The sequence below is a fragment of the Rhinopithecus roxellana genome, chromosome 1, assembly GCF_007565055.1.
Source record: "Rhinopithecus roxellana isolate Shanxi Qingling chromosome 1, ASM756505v1, whole genome shotgun sequence".
Classification (NCBI taxonomy): Eukaryota; Metazoa; Chordata; class Mammalia; order Primates; family Cercopithecidae; genus Rhinopithecus; species Rhinopithecus roxellana.
Window position 1 is genome coordinate 120,756,363 of NC_044549.1, and position 25,027 is coordinate 120,781,389.

General features: G+C 33.1%; 1 protein-coding gene across 1 annotated transcript in view; it reads left to right on the plus strand.

Annotated features, from left to right (window-relative positions):
• Positions 1-24,762, plus strand: part of NEK7 (NIMA related kinase 7) — a 149,422-nt gene extending 124,660 nt beyond the window's left edge. The window contains exons 8-10 of the mRNA XM_010358241.2: positions 1,369-1,463; positions 5,534-5,647; positions 21,757-24,762. Coding sequence (XP_010356543.1) covers positions 1,369-1,463; positions 5,534-5,647; positions 21,757-21,867 — 320 coding nt within the window. The 3' untranslated portion in view covers positions 21,868-24,762. The remainder of the gene's footprint in view (positions 1-1,368; positions 1,464-5,533; positions 5,648-21,756) is intronic.
• Positions 24,763-25,027: the final 265 nt, after the last annotated feature.

The window sequence follows — 25,027 nt, forward strand, 5'->3', positions numbered from 1 at the left end:
ATTAATTTTCATATATTAATGGTTCGTATTTTATTTAAATTTCTTATCCTTCTGTTCGTGTACTTTTTTTTTTAACTTCATCACTTTCATAAATACTTTTCTTTCATCCAGCCTGACTAGGGCTATCCATGATTAGTAAAAATGGATTCCAATACAGGTAGGATATCATGGGTCATGGTACTGTGATGTTTCCACCTTTAGCTTAGTATAGTTTCCACACATAACTATTAGGTTATAAATCTATTCTTTTGGCAAACCGACTGCTGCCTTTGAGTATAGTGCTTTGATTATTGGTGTGAATCTTTTTGTTGCTTCTAACTAAAGACCCCTGTTCAGTATTGTTAGTCTTATTAAGATTTATGGTAAACACCTGGGGAGATCTTGAAAATTAATAGAAAAAGGGGACTGCCCGTTTCTCTTTGTGTAGCAACATATTTTTGGTAGCCTTTCCCTCAGGTAAATAAGATTTTAAATGTTCTTAAACTTTGATTTTCTATTTGACAAAAAGCCTTAGACTAATGATGGTGAAATAGCCATCTGAGTTTGAAATTAAAGATACTCACTTTGAAAGTCACTTAAATATTTTTACATTTCAAAGTGTAACATACATGCTTCTTTTTATTTTCAAGTGTTTAATAGCATTTTCTAAAAGTCATTAAAAAAAGTATTAGCACATCAAAGCAAACAAACACAAACAAAAATTATCTTGAGTGTCTTGTCTTTTAAAAGGTCTCAGTAGTAACAGTAACTGAAGACATTTTTCCAGAGATGCCAGTACCCTTTCACATTTGTTATTATATAATCCTTTGATGTATAAAAGTCTGTGGTATTCTTTCTAAAGTGGAAGTAAGGCACCAAGCGCTATATCATTTGTTAACAGCCACACTGTGTTCTAAAGGATGTTTCTGTAAAAGTTAACAAATACGATTTATTTGTGCGTACTCTACTAAACTGTTACATAATACTATTTATTTTTTAATTATCATGCTTAATTATTTGGGATATGCAAACCATATTTTTTAAAAAAATAAAAATAATAATAATGCCAGTGTGAATCATTTAAGTAGGTATTCTTGTCAGAATTACTTTTTTGCCCTTAGTTATGCTCCCTAGATTCTTCTTGGATTGATCAAAAGGAAATAAAGTTTAACCCACCACATTGTTTTGTACAGTTTTTAATGTACTATTTAAGGGTCAAGGAGTAAAGAAGAAATTAAAAAGTTTTTAGTATTCTCAAAAACAGCTTTCTGATCCTAATGAATTATTTTGGTGATGTTTTTAAATTCAAAATTTTGTATGTAATTTCTTACCACAGCTGCATCTGTATTTTTATATACCTCTTATTTTATTTGGTTTGTTTTTTTGCAGTTGGTACGCCTTATTACATGTCTCCAGAGAGAATACATGAAAATGGATACAACTTCAAATCTGACATCTGGTCTCTTGGCTGTCTACTATATGAGGTAGGTAATGTTGATACATTCCAAATATTGATGCAGTTTTACTTAGTATATTTCCTCTATCCTTATAGTATATACTTATTTTTTTCTGGATGTTTAAGAATCCCCTTTTTAATTATGAAGAATTTTCATTGGGTTAATAACTTTCTGTAATGGAATTTAATAACTATACATCCCTATACATCTAATATATTTTTTAATTGTGTTCCTTTGATGACAAGTTTAAAGCATTAACTTTTATGTTAATATAATGCCTTTCTGTATATCTTGCATTTATAAAAATATACATTTGAACATCTGTAAATCTTGATCCATGCATTACAAGAGAGGTATCATGGATTGGATTTAATATATGAAAGTATAGTAAATATCTTTATTAATATTTTATTTCACTTTTACACAGGTGTTATTTAGCATTAAGTATAGTATGCAAACAGATAGTTCTTCTAGGTTATCAATTTAGTTTCCATGAGTAACAATTTGTATTGGTAAAGCTCAGTGAAATGCTCTCTCTTTTGTTCTACTGGTGATCATTTATCAAAGGAAGATGGAATCATATAGGTAGGTCCTCTAGAAATGGTGCACTGTAATAATTTGGATGGATAAAAGAAAGCATGTTAGTAACACATTTTACGTCTGTGTTGATATAAAAGTATCTCAAGCTAGTGACTTCTGTAATTTTGTTTTTTTAATTGAATGATAATTTTCTTAGGAATATAGGCTTCGAGTCAAAGCTGTTAATTAAAAATTAGTCTGTGTCTAAGTAGGTTTTAATAAAGTGAGGAAATGTAATACATGGAAGCATTTTCATATCCCTGTGTAGGAATCATTTTCATATCTCTGTGTATATAAGAGAAGTCTAAAAAGGATAAATAGAAACCAATGCATTTCCTACTATATATTTCATGTCTCTTGTCCTCCTGACTTAAATGAAATATATGATGAAGTCATCTATTTTAATTGTGCCACCGTTACCTGGAAGTACAGCAGCTTTCAGAGGTGTTGTTGGACTTTTTAAAAATGTGTGTCATGATCTTTTATTATTTTATTCATTTCAGATTCAAATTTCCTTAATTTAAGGAACCTGAAATTATTTGTTTTGTCCTTCCTACTGAAGTGACTAACAACTACTTAAAATGAAAGGATTTTTAAATATTCTTAAATAAACGCATACTTTGGATAATTTTTGTTATGAAACATTATGAGTCAGTAATGTAACAAAACATGTTTTTATATGTGCCCATGGGATTACAAGAGATTATGCTCACTTTTATATTTTGTTAATAATTTAGTATAATGCTAACAAGAACAGGATTGATTATATTGTTACTATAATGTTTAAAAGTTAGTCACTCCGTACATTTAAAATATTATCTGTTTAGTTAACCTTAGATTCCTTTAGGCCATAGTCTAATATTATCAAAGCAACATTTTCTCTTCAAATCCCTAAAAGTAAACAGCAAATTGGTTTCCAATAACTAGATTAAATTTAGCCATAAAAAAAAAATTCTGTTGAATTTTGAGAGGAAGTTTGCATAATTATTTTAGGTCTAGCAGACTCATGTCAAAACTGAAATAATTTATCACATTTTGAATTTGCCTTTGAGAGATGGTGTCCCATTTTTAGGCGGACTTAAAATGCCACAAAAATAAAAATAACATCTTTGGACATTCCTACATCCATGAGTTATATGTATTGTGGATGATTTTGAGTTAAAGTATCTATCATGCTAACGTTAGTTTTCATCTCAATGCATTTTCTTGATTTCTCCATGCAAATCTTTTAGAAGAACTAGAATTTTTCTAAAGCTTTAATTTAACTTTATGTTCTATCTCCTTTCAGTTATGTTTCAATGTATTGTTAATAGAAATACCTAACAGTTTGGCTTTTAAAAATTGGTCATAACATCACGTATTTTGTATTGTACGCACTAAAAAATTACTATTAACAATGAAGACGTAGGAAGCCTTTTTTGAAAATGTATTTTAAACTCAGAAAATTAGACTTTCAAATATTCCTGAAACCTCAAAAAAAAAAAAAAAAAAACTAGCAGTACAGTTTTAATTGATATGCAACAAAGTAGACTTTACTAATTAAAATCAAGATGCTGTGCTTTTGCTACATGGACCTTTACATGGAAAAGTAGGTTTTACACATTTCCTTTATTGTTCAGCGCAGCAATTGCATCCTTACAGGGTTGTAGGTTGGTGGCTTACAGTTCAAAAAAAAAGAGAGCTGCCACCAGCCCCGAAGACAGACAGTGGGCTTTCGTCCCTCCGACACCCCCAGAATACTAATCAGGAAAGTCAGACCCTGGAGGTCAGGGAGTAAGTCAATCATTCTAGCGATCGTCTCAGTGTGGAGGATCAAATTAGCCTGAAAAATTCAGCTGCTGGGAGGAGAGGGCGAGCAGCTGTCAGGGGCAGCATCGAGATGCACTAATGAACCAGATGAATAGTGCAAAAGCTTGAAAATAAAAACAGGACAGTTGACATTTTTCATCTGTCAAAGCAGGAGATGCATGAAAATATACTATTCCTGTTTAACTCCTTAGGGGACATTCAGAATTTTTTTTTTTAACACTCTGCAGTACTGAGGAAAAGGACTATAATGAACGCCTAGAATATGATAATGAATCTATGTACATTTGCTTAAGGTTTTGCAAACACAGAGAGACTATAGTTTATGTATACAGTGTATTTTTAAGGTAACATTTATCTTAAAGTGTCCTTGCATTTAAAACAAAAACTATTGTTATTATTATTATTATTATTATTATTATTATTATTGTAGTTCTTTTAGAAATTTCCTCTCAGAGTGTTTTATATGATTGGGGCATTCAGATTTTTTAACTTTTTTCTCGTCATGTGAAACAACTCTTCCTAAGGTACTTCTATATAGTTGTGTGCACGTTTTATGTAAAACATAGGCAAGATAAAAATGTGTTGAGCTACTTTCCAGTTTTGATTTCCAATCCCATCCCCTTCTCATCAAGGCTCTGAAGGAGTTAAAGCTCTGTCTGGAGCACAGAAGACAGATGAGAGCCATTTTCAGCTTGTCCTGTCCCCACTGACGCTCACTGAGTAGCACAGCATGGACTAGCGTGTTTCACACACACTCTGCCTGTCTGGGGAATGTACACATTGTCCTTCCAAAATCAAACTTATTAGCACATGTAGAAAAGGGTGACTGACTTTGGGGCAGCCTGGCACTCCGTGTTGTATTCTTGCTGCTGCGGTTCAAAGATTTAGAAGGTTTTGAACAGGATGCGAACATTTTAAATTGAATTTTTAGTTTGTAACCCTGCTTACCACAGTACTTGCTTGCACTTTAAATGTCAAGTTAGAACCTTGTCTTAAAATAAATTTAAATTCAATAATGTCTTTTTTAAAGTTGTTCATCCTTTGGGTCACGTTTTTCTGCATAAAAATCTCATTTGGAAGCCTTGAATTACAGCTATGACTCGTAGAGCTTTTGAGCATATTTAATGTTTTTGAGACATTATCAAAAGAAAAGAGTTCTAATTCATTGTAAACTATTTGGGGATCTGTTATTGCATTTAAATTGAGAAGACTGTTTTTTCTCAGAATAACCTTTATCTTCAGAAACTATTATGCAAGACAAAATGCTCTGCATTCTCTTCCCTATGCTAGATTATAATTCAGCTTGGACTTCAGTTTCATGTTTGTTCTATATGGTTGAGCTATACCTTGCCATGACTGTTTTGTTATAAGATACAGTAGTTGTTTTTATGTCATTACAGGTACAAAGAGTTTTTAAATTGTGTTATTTTTCTTAATATTGTTTTATGTTGCATTTGTATATAAAGAAATATGTTAACTAATTCTCTATTTTAGGGCATTTTAAATGTCGGAAAAAAAACAAAAGTTGCAGAAAGATTTTTAACTCTTAATAAATTTCCTCAGACGGGGATATTCGTAAAAATCAAAATGCCCAGATAACTTTATTTAAAATATTTGTAATTATTTTCTACTCCTGTATAATATACTTGATGAAATCACCTTTTAAGTTACCATGTAACTATATCAGTTTCATTGGGAGCATTTTACAGATGGCTGCATTACAGAGTCCTTTCTATGGTGACAAAATGAATTTATACTCACTGTGTAAGAAGATAGAACAGTGTGACTACCCACCTCTTCCTTCAGATCACTATTCAGAAGAAGTAAGTCATTTTCAGTCCACATGTTCGTCTGTTGTCCATTTTGCTAACATTTTTATTTTATTAAGAAATTTTACTTTATCCAGAAATGAAAATGAGTGGTATATGTAGCAGAACTAGCACATTTTATTCTGTTTTCATTTTCTTGGAGACTTGCTGTCTAAAGAGTTGACTCTGCAATTCATGATGTGTAGTAGACCACAACACAGCATGTGGTGTAAAATTGGCCACTTTCTAGGTGTGATAAGAATAGTAGCTGACTCTACAGTGTACTGAATAGTGCAAAGGGCAGAATTAATGCTCATACCTAGGCTCTAGTTAATCATCATGTCTGGTGGCCCTTCGTAACAGGGCTAACTCCTTATTCTTACAGTCCTAGACCAGCACACATTTGTAATTTTCTGTTTTGGCAGAACTCCCCTTTCATCCATGTTTTCCAAAGCTCGAAACATGCATCTCTTAACTACATATCTCTGACCCTTATTCTTTAAGCTTTATCTTCCCTCCTTTGACAATACCTGTCCTATCATCACCTCACTGCTATACCCAGATTCTACTGGGGAAATGTTTCGAGGTTATCATTGTAGACATGTTTAAAAAGTGTGTTAGCTGTGGCTGAAAATCTTAGGAGGCTACCTTATTAAGATCTGAGTCTGAATGCTTGCTTGCTTTGGTAACCCATTGAAGTGAGTTGTTTTGGCTCTACCCAGTGTCTAGTCTTTCATTGAACAAAACATCTCCCATTTTAGCCTAACATATCATGATTTTACCAATATTTAAGGAGGATATATGCAGAATAGCAGTATCTCAGGTCAACTAAAATGTTTCATATTAGCACTTTATGGAATACTCATCAGGGACCTACCCAGAGAAAATAGTGTCTTGAGTTAGGACATTGCACCTTCTCATGAGCAACAGATTTTTTGCCTCAGGAAAATGGAAAGGAGAAAAGAAAAAATATAAAACACTTATAATGTTCACTTATTAGGTAATCATGTCAGTCTTCCTATTGTGAAACGAATAGCATTGGGTCTTAGTATTATGTAAGGAAATTTGAGTTCGTGTAACTTGAATAATAAATATCTCTAAAGAATTTTCACCACATGTAAAGCATTTGTGTTCCTATAATATAATAGGCACTTTTTCTTCTGGTAGTTTTGATACTGATAATCGGTGATGCCTGTTTTTTTCTCCATAACATTCGTATTCAGGTAATAAGAATAAACTGTTACACAGCAGTGATGATGATTTAAAAGTATTATCTTTATTTGATGTTAATACTATTATGTTAGCCATTTTTAATTACTATTTTGGGTATAGACTATAAATATGGCATTTCACAAAACCAACTTCAGAACTATAGGCCTGGAAATACAGTAGGGTGTGAACAATAATGCAAAATGATAGCAAGAATGTCAGGGGCCTTTCTTTGTTGTGTCATTCATGCTGTCTTCTTTTTTCCATGAAGCGCATGAATATTTCACATATCTGCATCCTCATCCCCTATTCTTCTTGACTAATTTTCAGACTGTCTGAATTTGCATTTCACATGGTAGCTGATTAGGAGATGCCGAGTGCAGCAGTGAAGCCTCAGCAGGCGGTTACCATGGTGACCTTCAGCAGGATTTTAATGATGATACCACTAGTGGTTCGTTGAAGTCGGCCTGCCTGCAGGGCTACTTCACTGCAGCTAAGTGTGAAGTTGGATATGCGGATTCTCAGCCAAGGGGCAAATATCAAAGTCTGGCCCAGATAGAAGGTCTTAGAGTTGGGAAAGGAAAATAGATTCCACTTTTTACTTCACTCTATATAGTTACCAGTTTCGAAAAGAGCTATAAAGCAAAACACATTATATGGTGTACTTTCCAAAAAAGTGTGATTCCTCGTATTGGTAAAATCTGTTGTCATTCCCGATGAAATAGAAAGCTGTAGTTTCTAGGTAAATGTGGAAAATAATTCTTACTAAAGAATTGAATATAAAAATATGCAGACTGTATAACAATGTTACTTTATTTAGTTATGTAGAAGAGTTCTCAAAACAAGAACTTTGAAATGCAGATGTGCTAATAAATATTTTCTGTCCTTAAGTAGGAACTCATTATTCAGAATTCATGGTAGCCAAAAATCCCAAATTTGGTAGGGCTATAATGTCTCAAATTTTTTTTTATAAAGTAGACTTTTTAGATCTTTTAAAAAATCCAAAATACCATTTAATTTGTTAGTATGGCAAAATACAGGAGCCAATAAAAAGTGAAGTACAGAGTTTTTCAACAGTGAACTTTTAATTAAAAGACAGTTTATTTTGTTAATTTTATAGCTACAATGATAACAGACTGTGTAACTATTTGAAAAATAATAAACAAGCAAATCAACTTATCAAATATGTATTTGAGAGCTTACCAAATTTATGTAACTACTGCCAAATTTTTAAGGTTACTGCCCAAACAAGATTTTACGGGAAGATTTCATGAGAATACTAGCTATACCTGCCAATCAGCCTCAGTTGATAGGAGTCCTAAGGAACCCTACACAATTCATTTTTAGATATAATCATTCTATTTAAGAACCCAGAGTTTAAAAGCTTGGAATTTTTCTTTTAATTTCCTATCTTATATTCTAAAACATATATAACAGTTAAGCATTAAAACAAAAAATGAGAAGTTTTAGAAAATAAGCCTGTATGTCAAATCTTTTTTTTTTTTTTTTTTTTGAATTATGCTAGTCTTAGTATGTACAAATAATTAGGGTTCTAGATTGATTTATTTCAGCTACACATGAATGATATTAGGGAATCTATATTTTATGGCTTACTTAAATATTTTTATTTCTGATTTCTTTTGGTATTTTGTGTTTTTTCCTTTTCTAGTAGTGATCTCATCCATGTATCAATGGGCAGTTACTATATTTAACACGAGTCCTGGGTTGAAAAGATAGATATCTTTCCTTAGATGTCTGTTAGTTTAAATGAAACTTGGTATTGGTGACAGTGAAGCAAACATTTACTTAGGTATAAGGAATTGTGACTCAAAAGGCCCGTCGTAAACTAACCTGGGCTCATCTCTCAAGAATTATTGATCATCGGATATTCTTTTCTTCTTTCTCTAACTCTTATCAATGCAAGTTCTACTAGAAGTTCCATGAATTTTCATGCTTTTATAGATGATGTTTCCTCTTTCTGAAATACCTCTTTTCCTGTTGTTTACCAAAGAAACTCATTCTTTTCCTTTCAAACACAGTTTGGACATAAAGTTTTCCTGCATAGTTTTCCCTGACCTCCTTTCTTCTCTCCCCAGTGCCTCCTCCCTTGGCAGTTATGCCATGTTGTAGTAGCTTCCTTGCATGGATGCCTCCCCCTGCAGACTGTCAAGCTCCTGCCCTTGAGGATCAGTAACTCTGCTGCTTATCTGTGTATCTCTAGGGCCTGGGACACATTTTTAAAGCCTTAGTAATTGATTGATTGATTGATTGATTGATTGAGGGAATGAGCATGGAAATCTCAGAGTTAGATTAAAGGATGAACTAATAAATGACAATTGAATGAGTGAGAGAAACTTTTCCAAAGAACTCTCTGTAGAATAAGGCAGAAAATTACTCACAAGATAGGTCAGAGGACGTGGATAGTTTTCTTTTATTGATATTACTTCCTATTCTATATAAGCACCATTTTCTCTATAATGCTGGGTGTCCATTTACTGGGAAATAAGATAAATATGCTGTTTTCCTTCAATTTCAGTACTTAATTTCTTTGAGAGACATTGGAATAGTCATCAAAATTATCTATTTGTTCACGAACTTGTCTCATGAAACTCTGAAAAACAATGGTAAATAGCTATATCGTTAATTATTTAGAAATTTAACTGATACTGTTAAAATGTCAGCATTAATATCAAACAAAATATATACTTCATTTCTTTCAATACTTTTTATTTGTTATTAAAAATTCCTAATTTAAATAGAGAAGTCATAAGAAAGGTTGACACAGTGGTATCTCAGTGGTTGCTTTAGCATAACATTTCTGGACTGGGTACAGTGGCTCGCGTCTGTAATCCCAGCGCTTTGGGAGGCGGAGGCGGGCGGATCACGAGGTCAGATCGAGACCATCCTGGCTAACACGGTGAAACCCCATCTCTACTAAAAATGCAAAAAATTAGCTGGGTGTGGTGGCAGTCCCCTGTAGTCCCAGCTACACGGGAGACTGAGGCGGGAGAATGGCATGAACCTGGGAGGTGGAGCTTGCAGTGAGCCGAGACCGAGCCACTGCACTCCAGCCTGGGCAACAGAGTGAGACTCAGTCTCAAAAAAAAAAGGCGTAACATTTCTTCTCATGGTAGGTTTGAGGAGATAGATTTGGAAGAAAGTTCTGTAAGTTGAGTACGGGGTTTACAGATGAAAGTTTAAGAAATGGAAATGAGAAGGAAGGATAAAGGGTGCCCTTCATTGAAGAAAATTGAATAGAGATAAATTGAATACTAAAAATAATGCTTTGAGTGAAAAGGAAATTTAAGCACCTGTCAAACATTGGAAAGATAGTTAAAATGTTTTTAATAATTAGACTGTTAGTACAACAATGCTTGCTGATCTGAACTAGTGGTTATGGCAGATGTTTATTTAGTAGTAATTTTAAATGTATTATAAATAAGAAAAGACTGTTGAAGGATACAATATTTGTGGTTATTGTGATTATATTCTGATTACATTTTCAAAAACTTGATAGTTTAGTAAGTCTCATTAATGCTTTTTGTAGGTGAAGAAACCAACAAAATGTATTTTGGAATCGGAATTATTAACCCAGTGATCAGTTTCCACATTACTTAGTGTCTCTGTTGTTTTACATTAAATTTCTATTCATTTTATGACTTTATACCTCCAGCCCACAGATAGAAAACTGTTTTTTTAAAAAATCAAGTAATGAGCCTACTCAAAAAAATTATCCCATAAAATATCAACCTGAAAGGTCACATTCAATCAAATAACTAATAGAGAATGAATGAATCATAAACTTTTACCTCGTAAATGCTAATAAATATATTTTGGTTTTATCTCCTATTATTTTTGACTTTGTTTCTTAGGTGGACAGTGTCCCTCTCCTCTTTTTTTTTTTTTTTTAAAGATAGAGAAATGGAAGGCAGCAGGGGAGGGTTCTTTCTGGCTTCTCCTGGAATAGGTTAGCCGTGCAGCCTGATATCTTTCCTGCTGCTTCATTCAAATGTTTAAGAATTTCTGGCATCATCTCCTATATTGTTGAAACAAGAAAAGTGTTGATTTTCTGGAGTATTTAAAATGAACACAGGGATTAAAAAGTACAGGTTTTTTTTCCTATGGTTGATTATGTATGAATAGCAAAAATAGTAAATTTTTAATTGAACTAAACTGATTTCAGATATTTACAGGTTATTGGAGAATATAACGTATTTATGTGGCTTTGAATAAAATTATAATACTGAATTTTTTTCAACTTTTGAAATCATGTTTTCTTTAACGCAATTATGAATTTTCCTGTTAAAGAAGGGCAATGGCATCATTCCCATTTTACATATTAGTAAGTAGAGACCTAGACAATGTTTAGAGCAAACATTGGACGTCGCGATGGTGCCCGTGCGGCATGGCATCCCCCCGTTTGTGTTACAGGAAAACAGAGCCCAAAGTAAACTCAGGTGTTTTATGAATGAGCGTTTCATGAGTTTTACTCTTAGACTTACTAATTCTTTATTTTTCTCCTCTCTGTTCTTAATCCTTTCACTCACCATATTTATCTGGAATCTCCTTCCCTAGAGGCATAGCAGGTTGGAGGGCAGAGGCACGATGAGGCATTTGCTTAGAACACTCTTCTGGCTCATGGTAACTCAGGGGCAATGTGACATTGAAAGGAAAGAATGAGGAAATGGCAGAAGGGTAGGAATTATTTCTATATATTTGAGTATGAAAAACCAAGCATGTATCTCAAGATAGCAAATATGTTGATCCATAATATATTGAACAAAAAACGTTACAGTTTGTCATAATTTTACTAATACTTTGTTTTCAAATGTCTACTGTTAAGGAAAGGAAATCACTAAATGAAGACTTTAAAAATATAACTGGATTTCAAACCCAATATTTATAAATAATTTTTGTTTATTTTTAAATTTAGAATATATTTAAAGAAGATTTTTAAGGGAGTTAAGTCAGTAACAAAAATGACCTTTGTTTTAGTTCATGAAAAGAACTGCTTTATGTAAATAAGAAAAAAAAAACAAGAAAGTGTCAGGTAGAGATTATTTTTGCATTTTTGAAGTTAAATTAAGTTTATAAAACTTTTTTATTCATCTGAGCAGTCCAGATATTTTTGGTTTGTAATTGCTAGATTTACAAATGTTAATAGATCTATGCAAATTTTCTGGAGTTGTTACTGGAAATAAATCAAGGTTGTTTAAGTTGGTGTTAGAGGATTTTTTTCTAATACATTTTCCCAAGATTATTTAAAAGAAGGACATTATTTTATATGGCACAAATGATGTCTGAAGGTGATTCTGTACAAATATTTCTGCAGTCTCTGCAACCATGTAATCAAATTCTAAGGTAAGAATATTTTACTTTAAAATGTAGAGAGAGATATATAATAAAATCAATAATATATAATTGAGCCATTATTTATTAAAATTAACAGTGTTATCTCAAACACTATTAATAACGTTCAATTTTCTTTCCTATAAATTGTTTCAGTAAATTTAATATTCTCATCACTTACAATATCAGTTGGCCACCTTGCTGAAAGTTGCCATATAAGATTAGATCTTTAAGCTTTGAATGTTCTATTTTTGTTTAAAAAATATAGTTAAGCAGTCTCTTTGTTCACCTATGCTTCTGAAGTGACACTGGGGACTTGCTCCTTGAAGACATGAATCCAAAACGGTGTCCTATATTTCACATGTCCTGTGGGATCCTACAAAATCATGTAACTTCTGTAAGACTTTCACGGTTTTCAGAAGACACTGAATGATCTTCAGCTGTGAAATGTAGACATTACATTACCTTATATCTGCGTAAGATTACTTTCTTTTCCCTTTCCCTTTACCCCCAAGTCAATCACTAGTGACACTTTGGTGTACAAGTTGGATATGCCTAATCATTTTGTATAAATATCTAAAGCTCCAAAATATAGTGTACTTTAATGTATTAGACCCACTTTGGGGTGCTAAAATGCGTCCTTGGGTAGATGGAAATTGGGTATATCCGGGAGGCTGACATAACATAATTGGTCTCAGAGGGATTAAGATGGGGGTGAAAAAGAAACAGTACCAATAGCACTAGTCTTTATTATTCTGTTGAGAATTGTGTTAGTGACCTAAAGCTATAATGCACAAAGAGCCCTATTGTTATTACCTGTACGTGCCTGAACTTGATCTGTAATTGGGTTATCACCCTGACAACAATGACTGTTAACACTGTCTTCTTTTTAATATTTCTGATATCAACCTATTTGCTTTGATATCTCTTTAGAAATATATAGATCAAAATATATTAGTATTTTCTCTACTTTATTGAGAACATTCATTAATTTCCTTATGGTTAATGACCTATAATCCCTTAGGAATGTTGTAGAAAATCCATTTTTTTTTACTTTATATACTTTGTTTCATTTAAGCGTTTCTGTGTTGCTTTTTAAATTTTTGTGAAGCATCTGAATTAAACAGTTTTCTCTGATTTTGCAAAGGCTTTTGTATGTTCAGACCTTTACTTTTGCCTTATTTTTAACATATTATATAAAACAATTTTTATAAAAGCAACGAAGTGGACATTTTTTACAAACAAGTAGAAAGTGATGCAAACTAAATTTTCTGAGATAACATTAACCCTGAAATGCTTACTTAGTTGTATTTATTCTTATTAATGTTGTAATATCTACTGATATTGGAATTATTTCTAAAATTTAAAGCAATAAATGGAAAACTAACTCCCTCAATTTAAGGACAAGAAATGTTTTGAGCAAGTGATTGACTAATATTATTAGAAATTGAAACCTGACGTGAAGGAATAGATAGGAAATTCTTAATGTTGTTATCTGATCACATTTTCCTTGAACATGGTTAATAATATAGTACTTAGAATCATTGCACAGTATTGGATAAATGTTAAAAGTTTTTAAAATAACTTTATTCCTTCCAGAGGTTAACAGAAACTTTTTAAAAATGTAAAATAAACACTGAGGGAGATGTCTAAGATGTTTGTCTCATTTTGATTATTTGACATCTGAAAAAAAAAAAAAAAGACTTAGAGGCATTTCTTATGTTCATCAGGTCACTATGTAAGTTTAAAATCCAGAGTAAAGAAATTGTTCTGTGGCAAAAATGAAGTATATTTCATTTGGAGAGAGTTTACTGGCATTTTCATGAGTCAGATTAGAAATAACATTAAAATTATCCCTCTAGTCATAATATCTGAATATTTTGGTGTCATCATTTAAATATATCTCTTACAGATAAAGTAGGCCTGTATCTTATTGGGAGTTTTGCAGAACTCTAGAGAAAATTTTTTGGTTTGTTTTTTGATCAGAATTGGCCTATGAAATGTGAAGGCAGATCCATTAATTTTAGAAACCCGAGGAACTGGTGTTAGAGCTAACATTCTTTTGAAAATCTAATAGCCCAACAATCTATCTTTGACTGTGTGGAAGGTCACCCCACCTTTGTGCAGAGGTGGCCGTGAGAGGCCCTGCAGATCAAGTTAGAATTTTCCCCAGCAGTATAATATAGTACTGTATATAAAAGCTTGGGCGCTGGAGTTAGACTGCTTTGGTTCAAATCTAGGCTTTGCCTCTTATGCCTTTGTGGCCTTAGGAATGTTACTACTCTGTAAAATTGTGCATACCAGTAGTGTCCACCCCATAGAGTTTTTATGAAGGTTGAGTAAATTAAATCATGTAAAATGCATAGAATGATTCATAAATATTAAATATTAGCTTTTAGGAAATAGTTTTTCTTTACTTGAGCACTGGAACTAGCATTTAGTTGAAACCCTAGAGTTATCTCAAAGAGCATAAGGAGATATCTTTTGATCTGAAAATGTTCAGGGGACTGTATTTTCAGTTTTCCATTGGAGTCTTAGAAAAACTAATAATTCTGTGGAATATCTAAGTCTAAGTACTATAACCCCAGATATGTTCCCTAGCTGCAAAAAGTGACCCCTTGGTAACCACGAGTCAAACTATTACGTATATTTAACATTGTAAAAATGGGTTTTTATCTTCTTCTTATTAATAAATTTTAAACCCTAGTTCTTAATACAGTTCCTGGTTTATAATACACAGGTGACTATTTTATCCTCCTATTCATGATGGCAGGGGCACAAATAACTCTACCATCTTCAAGTGGTATTATAATTTTGTATTCATTAAAAGAAGAAGGGGTGAGATGTGACCTTGTTTATAATTGTTATTTAGTCTTATAGGAGACTATTCATGGATCCATATGAATTCACATTTTTAAACCAAATTATTAACATTAAAGGCATGAAACTTAGTCTCTGGTTGTTTATAACATAAAAGTAGATTACTTGTGATTTTTCCCTTTATGATACCAAAAGGCTTTTGCAACTTATTTTCCCCCCACTAGAGTAACAGGTCTATTTAAGTATATCTTTAGAACAACAAATCATTATCTCATAAATACCAAGGAAAATAACATCAAATTCAGAATTCAGCCTATATATATCTCCTATTATATAATTTACAATCCACTTTTCTTTAAAAATATTTGAGATAATTTATTGCAATGGACTTGACTTACCTGTTGTTAAAAAGGATATTTAAGTAAAATTCAGAACCAGGGATAGAAGGGAATGTAAATGTGTACCTGTTATGACCAACAGACTTGCTGTGATTGAGGTTCTCATTTAGTTATTGCTTCCTTTATCTCATGGCACAAAGGGAAACACAGTAAGCAAGTTAGTTTCTGCTTATAAGGGGGAAATATACTATTAATAGTACCTCACAGAAGACAAAGTTTTCTCCTACTAAGTTATGGTAAAAATATCTCATACGAAGATCTGTGAGTAATGTTGAAGACACTGCTTAGTACATTGCAGCAAATACCTAAGTGATGTTTGATAAAATCCAAAAGCAAGTATCAAAGCACAGTTTTGGAAAGGCACTTTGTCAGCAGGATAAACAAATGTGCTCCCAGGATGCAGCTTTCTGGTGGTCGAATTTAATTAAAGGATAGAACTTAGATTATCCAAAGTTGTAAAGATGACTTTTATTCATTACAGAGTATTCCCTAAATTTTAATTCTCAAGAAGAATTTGATAGGACCCACTACATGGCACACTATTTAAGGTTATATACTCTTTGACAAGAACCTGGATTCTACTCTGCTGATTTGCTTAAGGGAAAACAAACAACATGTCAGGTGGACACCCTTAGTGAAATTTGAGCCATCTTACCTCTGTGTTCACTGAATAAAAGTCAGACCAATCTCTGAGTGGAATAAACTAACTATGTTACATTCTCGATTCTGTGATGACCTGTTAATATCTAGTCACTCATGTCTCCTGACTGGAACTCAGATACCTTAAATCAAGTGGCATCCTTTTATAATGGAAATGATTTGAAATTAGTGTTACTAATAATCATCATGTATATATAGCTGTATTAAGCATCATGAGAAATTCAAACCAAAAGACCAAGTAAGTAAAAGTAGAAGTAAACAAGCTGTCAACAATGGCAAGTGGCAAAAGACCTGCATGAAAAAAATCAAATACCTTGGGTTCCAACTCAAGTTCCACCATTAATTTTTTAATTCATTCTTGGATTTTTCATCTATAAAATGAGACTGTTGTGGGAGATTACAGTGCTTTAAAAATAGCTGTTAAAATTATATGGAAGATTTTGTAAAATGATAAGTTCTATATAAATATGGTATAATACAGAATGATACCTACCATTAAGCAAGACTAAATCAACACATGAGTATTGAAGAGAACCATACAATTAAAAATGATTGTTTAATGTAGGTTAACAACTTTTTACTTGAGCTATCTCCTTTATCTTCATAATCTAGATCTGGTAGAGTCACAAAAGTTATTTAATGTATACAATTCAGTTATCTCGATATGAATGCAGAATTAAACCCAAAATTCAGGAATTCATATTTCTGCCCAAATCCCAGTGTGTCAGTGTCTCAAATGTGATGACTTCAAAAACTCAAAGTGTCCTTCTTGCCCTCTTCAGGCCACACCTCTTTTAGCGTTACCACTTCTGTTATCTCATTTCAGATACCCTGGTGAATACTTCTGATGAATACTATTTCTTGCCTGAAATCTTAGAGGAACTTAATTGAGCATTCTGCTGGCATTGTTCTCTTTTTGCCTGTCTTTATACCAAGAAAATATGTGCTGAAGCACAACTCTAATGATCTCTCCCTCTTGCCTTAAATACCGATTTCCCATTGTCTATGTGAATAGATTTGAAATCCCTTAAGTCTTTTCTTTGACCTCAGCTTATCATTTTATCTCTGTTGCTCCGCATTCATGCAAAAGTACTTGCCATGCTTTTACACACATCATACTTTCTTTGGCCAAGAATCAAGGTTCATTCTGTTACCTCTGCTTAGAATTCTCTCCACCCCTTTTGTATATTAAGATTATGGTCTTGCTTCAAACCTCAGCTCAGATGCCATCTCCACAAAACCTTTTCTTTTTTCCTCAGCCAGAAGTTACCTATTCATTCTTTCATTCATTCGGCAAGCCAGTGAGTACTTACTGTTCATCCAGTATCCATCCTCTAGATCTTGCAGTTTAATAGAAGAAAACAGACATTTAATGAAGTGCAATAAAGTGTTATAAGGACCTTAATATGTGAAGGGTACACTGGGGGCCAGGTAGAATAGAGTAAGTTCCAAATAGCAAATACAGTAATGAGGAAGGACTTTAGAGAAGAGATACTCAGCGAGGAGATGCATGGGTCAGGCAGACAGGTGAGAGAGTTAGGGGATTTGAGGGAGGTGTTATAAGCAGAGGAGCAGCATACACAAAGATGTAGGGGCATGAAGCAGTTTGGTAAGCACAGAACTATAAGTGCTTTATTACGGTTAGAAAATAAGGTGGGGTGGGGGAAGGGAGGAGGAATTTGCGGCTAAATAGGAGCCTGGAAAGGGAAGCAGGAGACTGATTTTAGTGGCTCATATTATGCCATGCTAAGGGCCTTAGCTTTTCTAAGAGGTATGGGGAGCCATTGAAATGCTTAAAGTTGAAGCATCACCTGGCTAGTTAGGCAGTGCTAGGGAAATTGGAAGACAACCAAAAGCAAAGCCGTCAGTTGGAAGACTGTTCCAAGAGTGTGGCAGTGGAGATGGTGTGGCAAAAACAAACACAAGATTTAAGGAGCCTGGGACCAATAGGACTGATTGCTGACGGTTAGGCAGGTAGGAAGGAAGTATGATGAGATGTTTGGTATGAATTCCAAATTTTTGACTTAAGAAGTTGGAGGTGCTGTTAGGAAGAGCTGGTTAGGGGAGAAAAAAATACTAAGATTTCAGTTTTCAACATGTTTAATGTGAATATTTACGTGCAACTGTACTCAGAAGGCAGTTGGAGGTGTGGGAACAGAGCCTGCAAAGAGATCTAGGCTGGAGACAGATGTCTGTGTTCCTCAGCGTGTTGGTGGTTATTGAAGGTGTGGGAGTAAGTGCAGTTGTTGAAGATAAGAAGGAAGAGTGAAATGGGAAAAGAGCTAAGAAAAGGAAAATATTCAGGGCATACCAACATTTGGTAGATTTTTCAAAGGTAGATAAACCTACAAAAGAAGCTAGGAAGAAAACGTCACAGAAGTTAAAGTCTAGGCCGGAACTGAATGATGTAAATCCAAAAGGATAGGACTGACCAGGATGAAGGGGATTGGAAATGGTTCCAGTCAAATCAAACACAACCGTACTGGAGGAAGGGAGGGAGAGACCCAGAAGGACAGGAGCGTGTGCTTACATTTCTGATGTGACACAGCATTTTAAGAAAACGCTGTGTCCTTGGAAGACAGAAACTAAATTGGTATGAAAGTGAAGATTACAACCAGATAATCAAAGAGATTTGTATTGATTCACATCAAATAAACATGAAAGTGACCCAAGATGAGGGTTGCATTACTTGGAATGGAGAAAGATACTGTCAGCTGTGTGGATATCAATACCTCCATGAACGAGGTACAACTCATAGTTAAACAGATTTTAGAAAAAGAGAAAGGTAATTATTTTCCTCTTCTGGGCAGCTGTACTTAATCTTTTACCTTTATCTCACAGATATCTCTTGAGATACCTATCACTTTGTAGTTTATAATAGAATTATTTCTATGATTTCCTACAGTCACATTAGTTTCTTTGTTCCTTCTCTCTTCCCCTAGATTGTAAGCTGTTTAAGGCCCTGTGCTGTATATTTTTCATTATTGCTTTATCTTTACTACCTAACAAAGTGTCTGGTACATAATAAATACTCCATTGGAAACTATTGAATGAACAATTGAATGAAAGGATGAAAATGGAAGAGAGGGACAAAAAGAAAGAACGAAAGAGTCAGGTGGTTAGAAAGGAAAATGAGTCATTCTCTCACTTCTCATCCTGGACCGCAAGCCTTCCCTTGTGGACAGGTCCTTTGTCTTATCCGGTGCCATCCAGTGCCACCAGCATAGTGTCTCTTGCAGAGTAGATCATCTAGAAATGTGGTTGGAGTGGGTAAGTGGGAGCATTCCCAAAGCATATTTTAATTTCATAGGTTTTCTTTCTTTTTATATTTCATTAATTTTTAAATGTAACAAATAATTGAAAAGTTATCAACAGATTATTTGATTCATAAATAAAGTATGCATGTTCTATATTTCATATATCTGATTTTATATGGTGATATCTCTGTTGATTCTTCTGGAAAAGGAAACTCTTCATGACAAAAGATTCAATCAATAAGTTGGGGAGGGAAAACAGACTCCACGGTGCTTTTGCTCTGCCTACCCCTAGGTCTCCAATTGACCTGTCATCCCTTTGAAAGGCCATCCTTAAAGGAGCAGTTAAGAAGCAACTGCTCACTGCCACTCCCACTACCTATTTACCTTATTCTTTGTCTTTCTCCCTTTTTGTTATTCCCAATTCTTGTCTTTTTACTTTGGTGAACTAGAGAATCACTGTCTTCTTCAACTAAAGTTGCATCATTATATCTCTAATCTTGGTTTTTCCTTGTGCCAGGAGAACTTAAGGACCAGTCATTAATTCTCAGTGGATGTTCTACCCTGTTCTGAATTATTACACAGGAAAAGTAAGGTTTCTGAACCAGCTTGAAGGATGTGGCAGTGTTAGGAAGTCAAAAAATTGTTACTGCATGCATCTACTTGTATTTTAGCTAAATATAATTAATTTTTTGTTCCACGGTTTTCTTTTCCTGCCATTCTTTTCTGCTTTCTTTCTTGTTTTTATCTCTGAAGAAAATATCTGACAGCTAGATGACCCATTAGAACACATTATCTTTTAAAATATGTGTCATTATATGAGTGCTTTTTCCACTTTCTTTTGCATTGTGTATGACTGGATATATTTATATTTGTTTGTTTTTTTGTAACCTGGTAAAATGCCTAGTCACTTTCTGATGTAAATTTCTCTTAGATCACCATAATAAAATGCCTTGTGTATGGCTGTACCCCTTAAGGGTTTTTAATGCTGTTCTCTGCTCTTTTGCAAGGAATATAAATTAAAATCTTCAGGCTCTCCCAGTGGGTGTAACATTACTATGAAACATTGTTGAATTTCCAAGTGTAGCTAAAATTGATTCATTAAATTTCATTCTGCTAGAATCATAAAATGTAAGAGATTAGGACTAGAACAGCCCTTATAGGTCATACACTCCAACCTCGCTGTTTAATAGATGAAGAAATGAACCTCCAGAGACAGTGACTTACCCAAGGGCACAGGGTTACACAGTGCCTTCAACAAGACTGGTTTCCATTTCACTGTACTCTTCACCAAACCCTGACCCTACATCTGGTAGACTCTTTTATCCACCTCCTCTTTCAGAATGACATTTCTCAATGCCATTAGCCTTCTCCATAGCACTAGCAACATATTCAGCCCACGCTTTTTAATCACCACTTGTATTTCCTCTGGTTGAAAGTTATTTTATGGTAGAAATGGAGAACTATGAAGAAATTGTGCTAATTTGAAAATTTACGAAGTGCGAATATCGTGGCCAGAAAGTTAATGTAAATTTTTGAAAATGTCTAAATCGTTCCTGAAGACAGTCCTACAAAGCAAAATAATCTAGTTTTTCCTCTTAGTTTATTGTCTTTGGAAGATCATATACAATGTTATAACACATAGTTTCGTAAACTGATGGAAATTAGAATTGAGAATAAAATCCTGTATTCTTCTACCCGATGGATTGAGGACCATATAGGAGGGTACTTTCTTAATTTATTGAAATCTGCTTTTATTCTATGATATAAATAGTATAAAATAGTAAACATCAACTCTCATCTATAAAGTGACAACATTTAAATACTCTATACACAATTGAGGATTGGAATAATACTTATAACTTCCCTTATAATTTATTATAATTAGTTTAAAGGAGTTTTTTTTCTCTAATACAAAATTTAACATAAAACTTTTGATCTATATTTGTACAAAATGGTTCATTATAAATATGTCTACTCTAATTGCCTTCTATTTAAATTTACAATTAAGTCTGTTGTAGTAGATTCTTGATCAAATCTACTACATGTATGTAGTACATACATACTAAATATGTATGTGTGCATTTACAGTTAACTTGGAGACTTATAGTTACAAGCCTAGTGTCCTCAGTGACTGCAATCTTCTGATTAAACTCTGAAAAAAAAAAAAAACAGAGTCCATTTTAAAGCCTCTGATTGTGGAAAATACTTCTTGGTTGACATTAATACTGTCCATTCAATGAACTTCATAGAACGTTTAACTTATTGTAAAATCATTGGCAGCAGTCGTATGTATATTTCTAGTACAGTAAATGTTTAGTCAGAAAATGTACTTTCCTTGTAAAGTCTATAGCTATTCGTAATTTCTTCCTTTCAGTCAGCTAACCAAAAACGGTTGTCTTAATCAGGTTTGATTGTTTTTCCTTCTTCACAGCTCCGACAGTTAGTTAATATGTGCATCAACCCAGATCCAGAGAAGCGACCAGACGTCACCTATGTTTATGACGTAGCAAAGAGGATGCATGCGTGCACTGCAAGCAGCTAAACATGCAAGATCATGAAGAGTGTAACCAAAGTGAAAGTATTTTGTGCAAGTCATACCTCCCCATTTATGTCTGGTGTTAAGATTAATATTTCAGAGCTAGCGTGCTTTGAATCCTTAACCAGTTTTCATATAAGCTTCATTTTGTACCAGTCACCTAAATCACCTCCTTGCAACCCCCAAATGACTTTGGAATAATTGAGTTGCATGTTAGGAGAGAAAATGAAACATGATGGTTTTGAATGGCTAAAGGTTTATAGAATTTCTTATACTTTTCTGCTGATAAATTGTGTTTAGATAGACTGTCAGTGCCAAATATTTAAGGTGCAGCTTGGCACACATCAGGATAGGCTCAAACCTGAGAAAAAGTATCTGAACATGTGACTTGTTTCTTTTTTAGTAATTTATGGACATGGAGATGAACACAATTGTGAACTTTTGTGATGATTTTATTTTTAAACGTTTGAAGTACTAGTTTTAGTTCTTAGCAGAGTAGTTTTCAAATATGATTCTTATGATAAATGTAGACACAAACTATTTGAGAAACATTTAAAACTCTTAGCTTATACATTCAAAATGCAACTATTAAATGTGAAGATTTGGGGACAAAATGTGAGTCAGACACTGAAGAGTTTTTTGTTTTGTTTTAATATTTTTGATATTCTCTTTGCATCGAAATGGTATAAATGAATCCATTTAAAAAGTGGTTAAGGATTTGTTTGGCTGGTGTGATAATAATTTTTAAAGTTGCACATTGCCCAAGGCTTTTTTTGTGTGTTTTTATTATTGTTTGTACATTTGAAAAATATTCTTTGAATATCCTTGCAGTACTATAATTCAATTTCTTTATAAATTTAAGTGTTTTTTCACTCATAATTGTACACTATAATATAAGCCTAAGTTTTTATTCGTAAGTTTTATTGAAGTTCTGATTGGTCCCCTTCAGAAATTTTTTTATATTATTATTCAAGTTACTTTCTTATTTATATTGTATGTGCATTTTATCCATTAATGTTTCATACTTTCTGAGAGTATAATACCCTTTTAAAAGATATTTGGTATACCAACACTTTTCCTGGATTGAAAACATTTTTTTTTTTTTTTAACTTTTTAAAATTTGGGCCACCCTGTATGCATGTGTTTGGTCATGTTAAAGAGGAAGAAAGGATGTGTGTTATACTGTACCTGTGAATGTTGATACAGTTACGATTCATTTGACAAGGTTGTAATTCTAGAATATGCTTAATAAAATGAAAACTGGCCATGACTATAGCCAGAATTGTTATAAGATTAACATTTCTATTGAGAAGCTTTTGAGTAAAGTACTGTATTTGTTCATGAAGATGACTGAGATGGTAACACTTCGTGTAGCTTAAGGAAATGGGCAGAATTTCGTAAATGCTATTGTGCAGATGTGTTTTCCCTGAATGTTTTCGTATTAGTGGCGACCAGTTTCTCACAGAGTTGTGAAGCCTAAAGGCCAAGAGGAAGTCACTGTTAAAGGACTCTGTGCCACCTTACAACCTTGGATGAATTATCCTGCCAACGCGAAAACCTCATGTTCAAAGAACACTTCCCTTTAGCCGATGTAACTGCTGGTTTTGTTTTTCATACATGTTTTTCTTACACTCATTTGAATGCTTTCAAGTTTTGTAAACTTAAAAAATGTATAAAGGGCAAAAAGTCTAAACTCTTGTTTTTTGAAATCTAATCAGTTATGTATGGTTTCCGAAGGGTAATTTTATTTTGGAATAGGTAAAGGCAATCTGTTGTTTGTTTTTTTCCTGAGGGCTAGATGCATTGTTTTTCTCACACTCTTAGTGACTTTTAACATTTATACTGAGCATCCATAGATATATTCCTAGAAGTATGAGAAGAATTATTCTTATTGACCATTATTGTCATGTTCATTTTAATGTAATATAATTGGGATGAAATGTTCTCTGGTTGGAACAGATACTCTCTTTTTTTTCTTGCAATCTTTAAGAATACATGGATCTAAAATTGATTAGCTTGACCTCTCAAAGTGACTAAGATTTAAGCTTTTCTTCTCAGTGAATGTATCTGCTAGAAGGAAATAGCTGGGAAGAATTTAATGATCAGGGAAATTCGTTATTTCTACATGTGGAAACTTTTTGCTTCAAATATTGTATCTTTTTAAATTTAAATGTTCATATTTTTCCTGAAGAAACCACTGTGTAAAAATCAAATTTTAATTTTGAATGGAATAATTTCAAAGAATTATGAAGATGATTTGAAGCTCTAATTTATATAGTCACCTATTAAATGTTCTTTATATGTGTTCATAAGTAAATTTTATATTGATTAAGTTAAACTTTTGAATTCATTTGAGGAGCAGTAAAATGAAAGCTATATCTATTCTAAACCTTATTTAGACATTGGTACCAGTTACCCAGGTGAAAATATGGAGTAACTTTATTTTGTGAGGTAAGGTTTAGGAATGGTGGATGAAGGGTATCTCTATATAAATAAAGTGCTCAACAATGTGCAATGATTGTAAATTTAGTAAGATATTACAGCCATTTCATGAATGCTTTACCATTCAACGTAGTATCTATTACAAAACGCCTTTCTTGTATCCATATATTTCAGGTGTTGCTGTTAACATTTACTATGATATTTATTTTAACCAAAATGTTATTCACATTAAATGTTTATTCTTTAAAAATGAATGTATTATGTTTTTAACCCACAAATGCATACTTACCCTGTGCCTCATATTTCAATAGTACTGTAATATGGACATCTTTTGTGAAATACTTTTATTTTGTTATGCTTTAAATATACATACAAAAAGAATTTCTGTTATTAGCTTTGGAAATTGTACAATATCCTAATATAAACAAAAATATAAAAATAAAAATGAATACAGTAAAATGTCTGAGTTTCTATGATTTTTCCCCTAAAGTTTTCCATTTTTTATTTTACTTAATGTACAGAAACAGTTCTTACACATTTTCGTAACTTTGCCATTTTGGAGAAGCATAAGAATTGGAATAGACAAGGATGATAACAGAGATTACACGAATCCTAAAAAGTAGTTTTATCAACATGCATTAAACTAAGGCACATCTTCATGTTCTCTTCAGGACATCATTTTCTGTTTTTGAATGAGAAAAGTTTTCTAAAAGGTAAAAAAAAA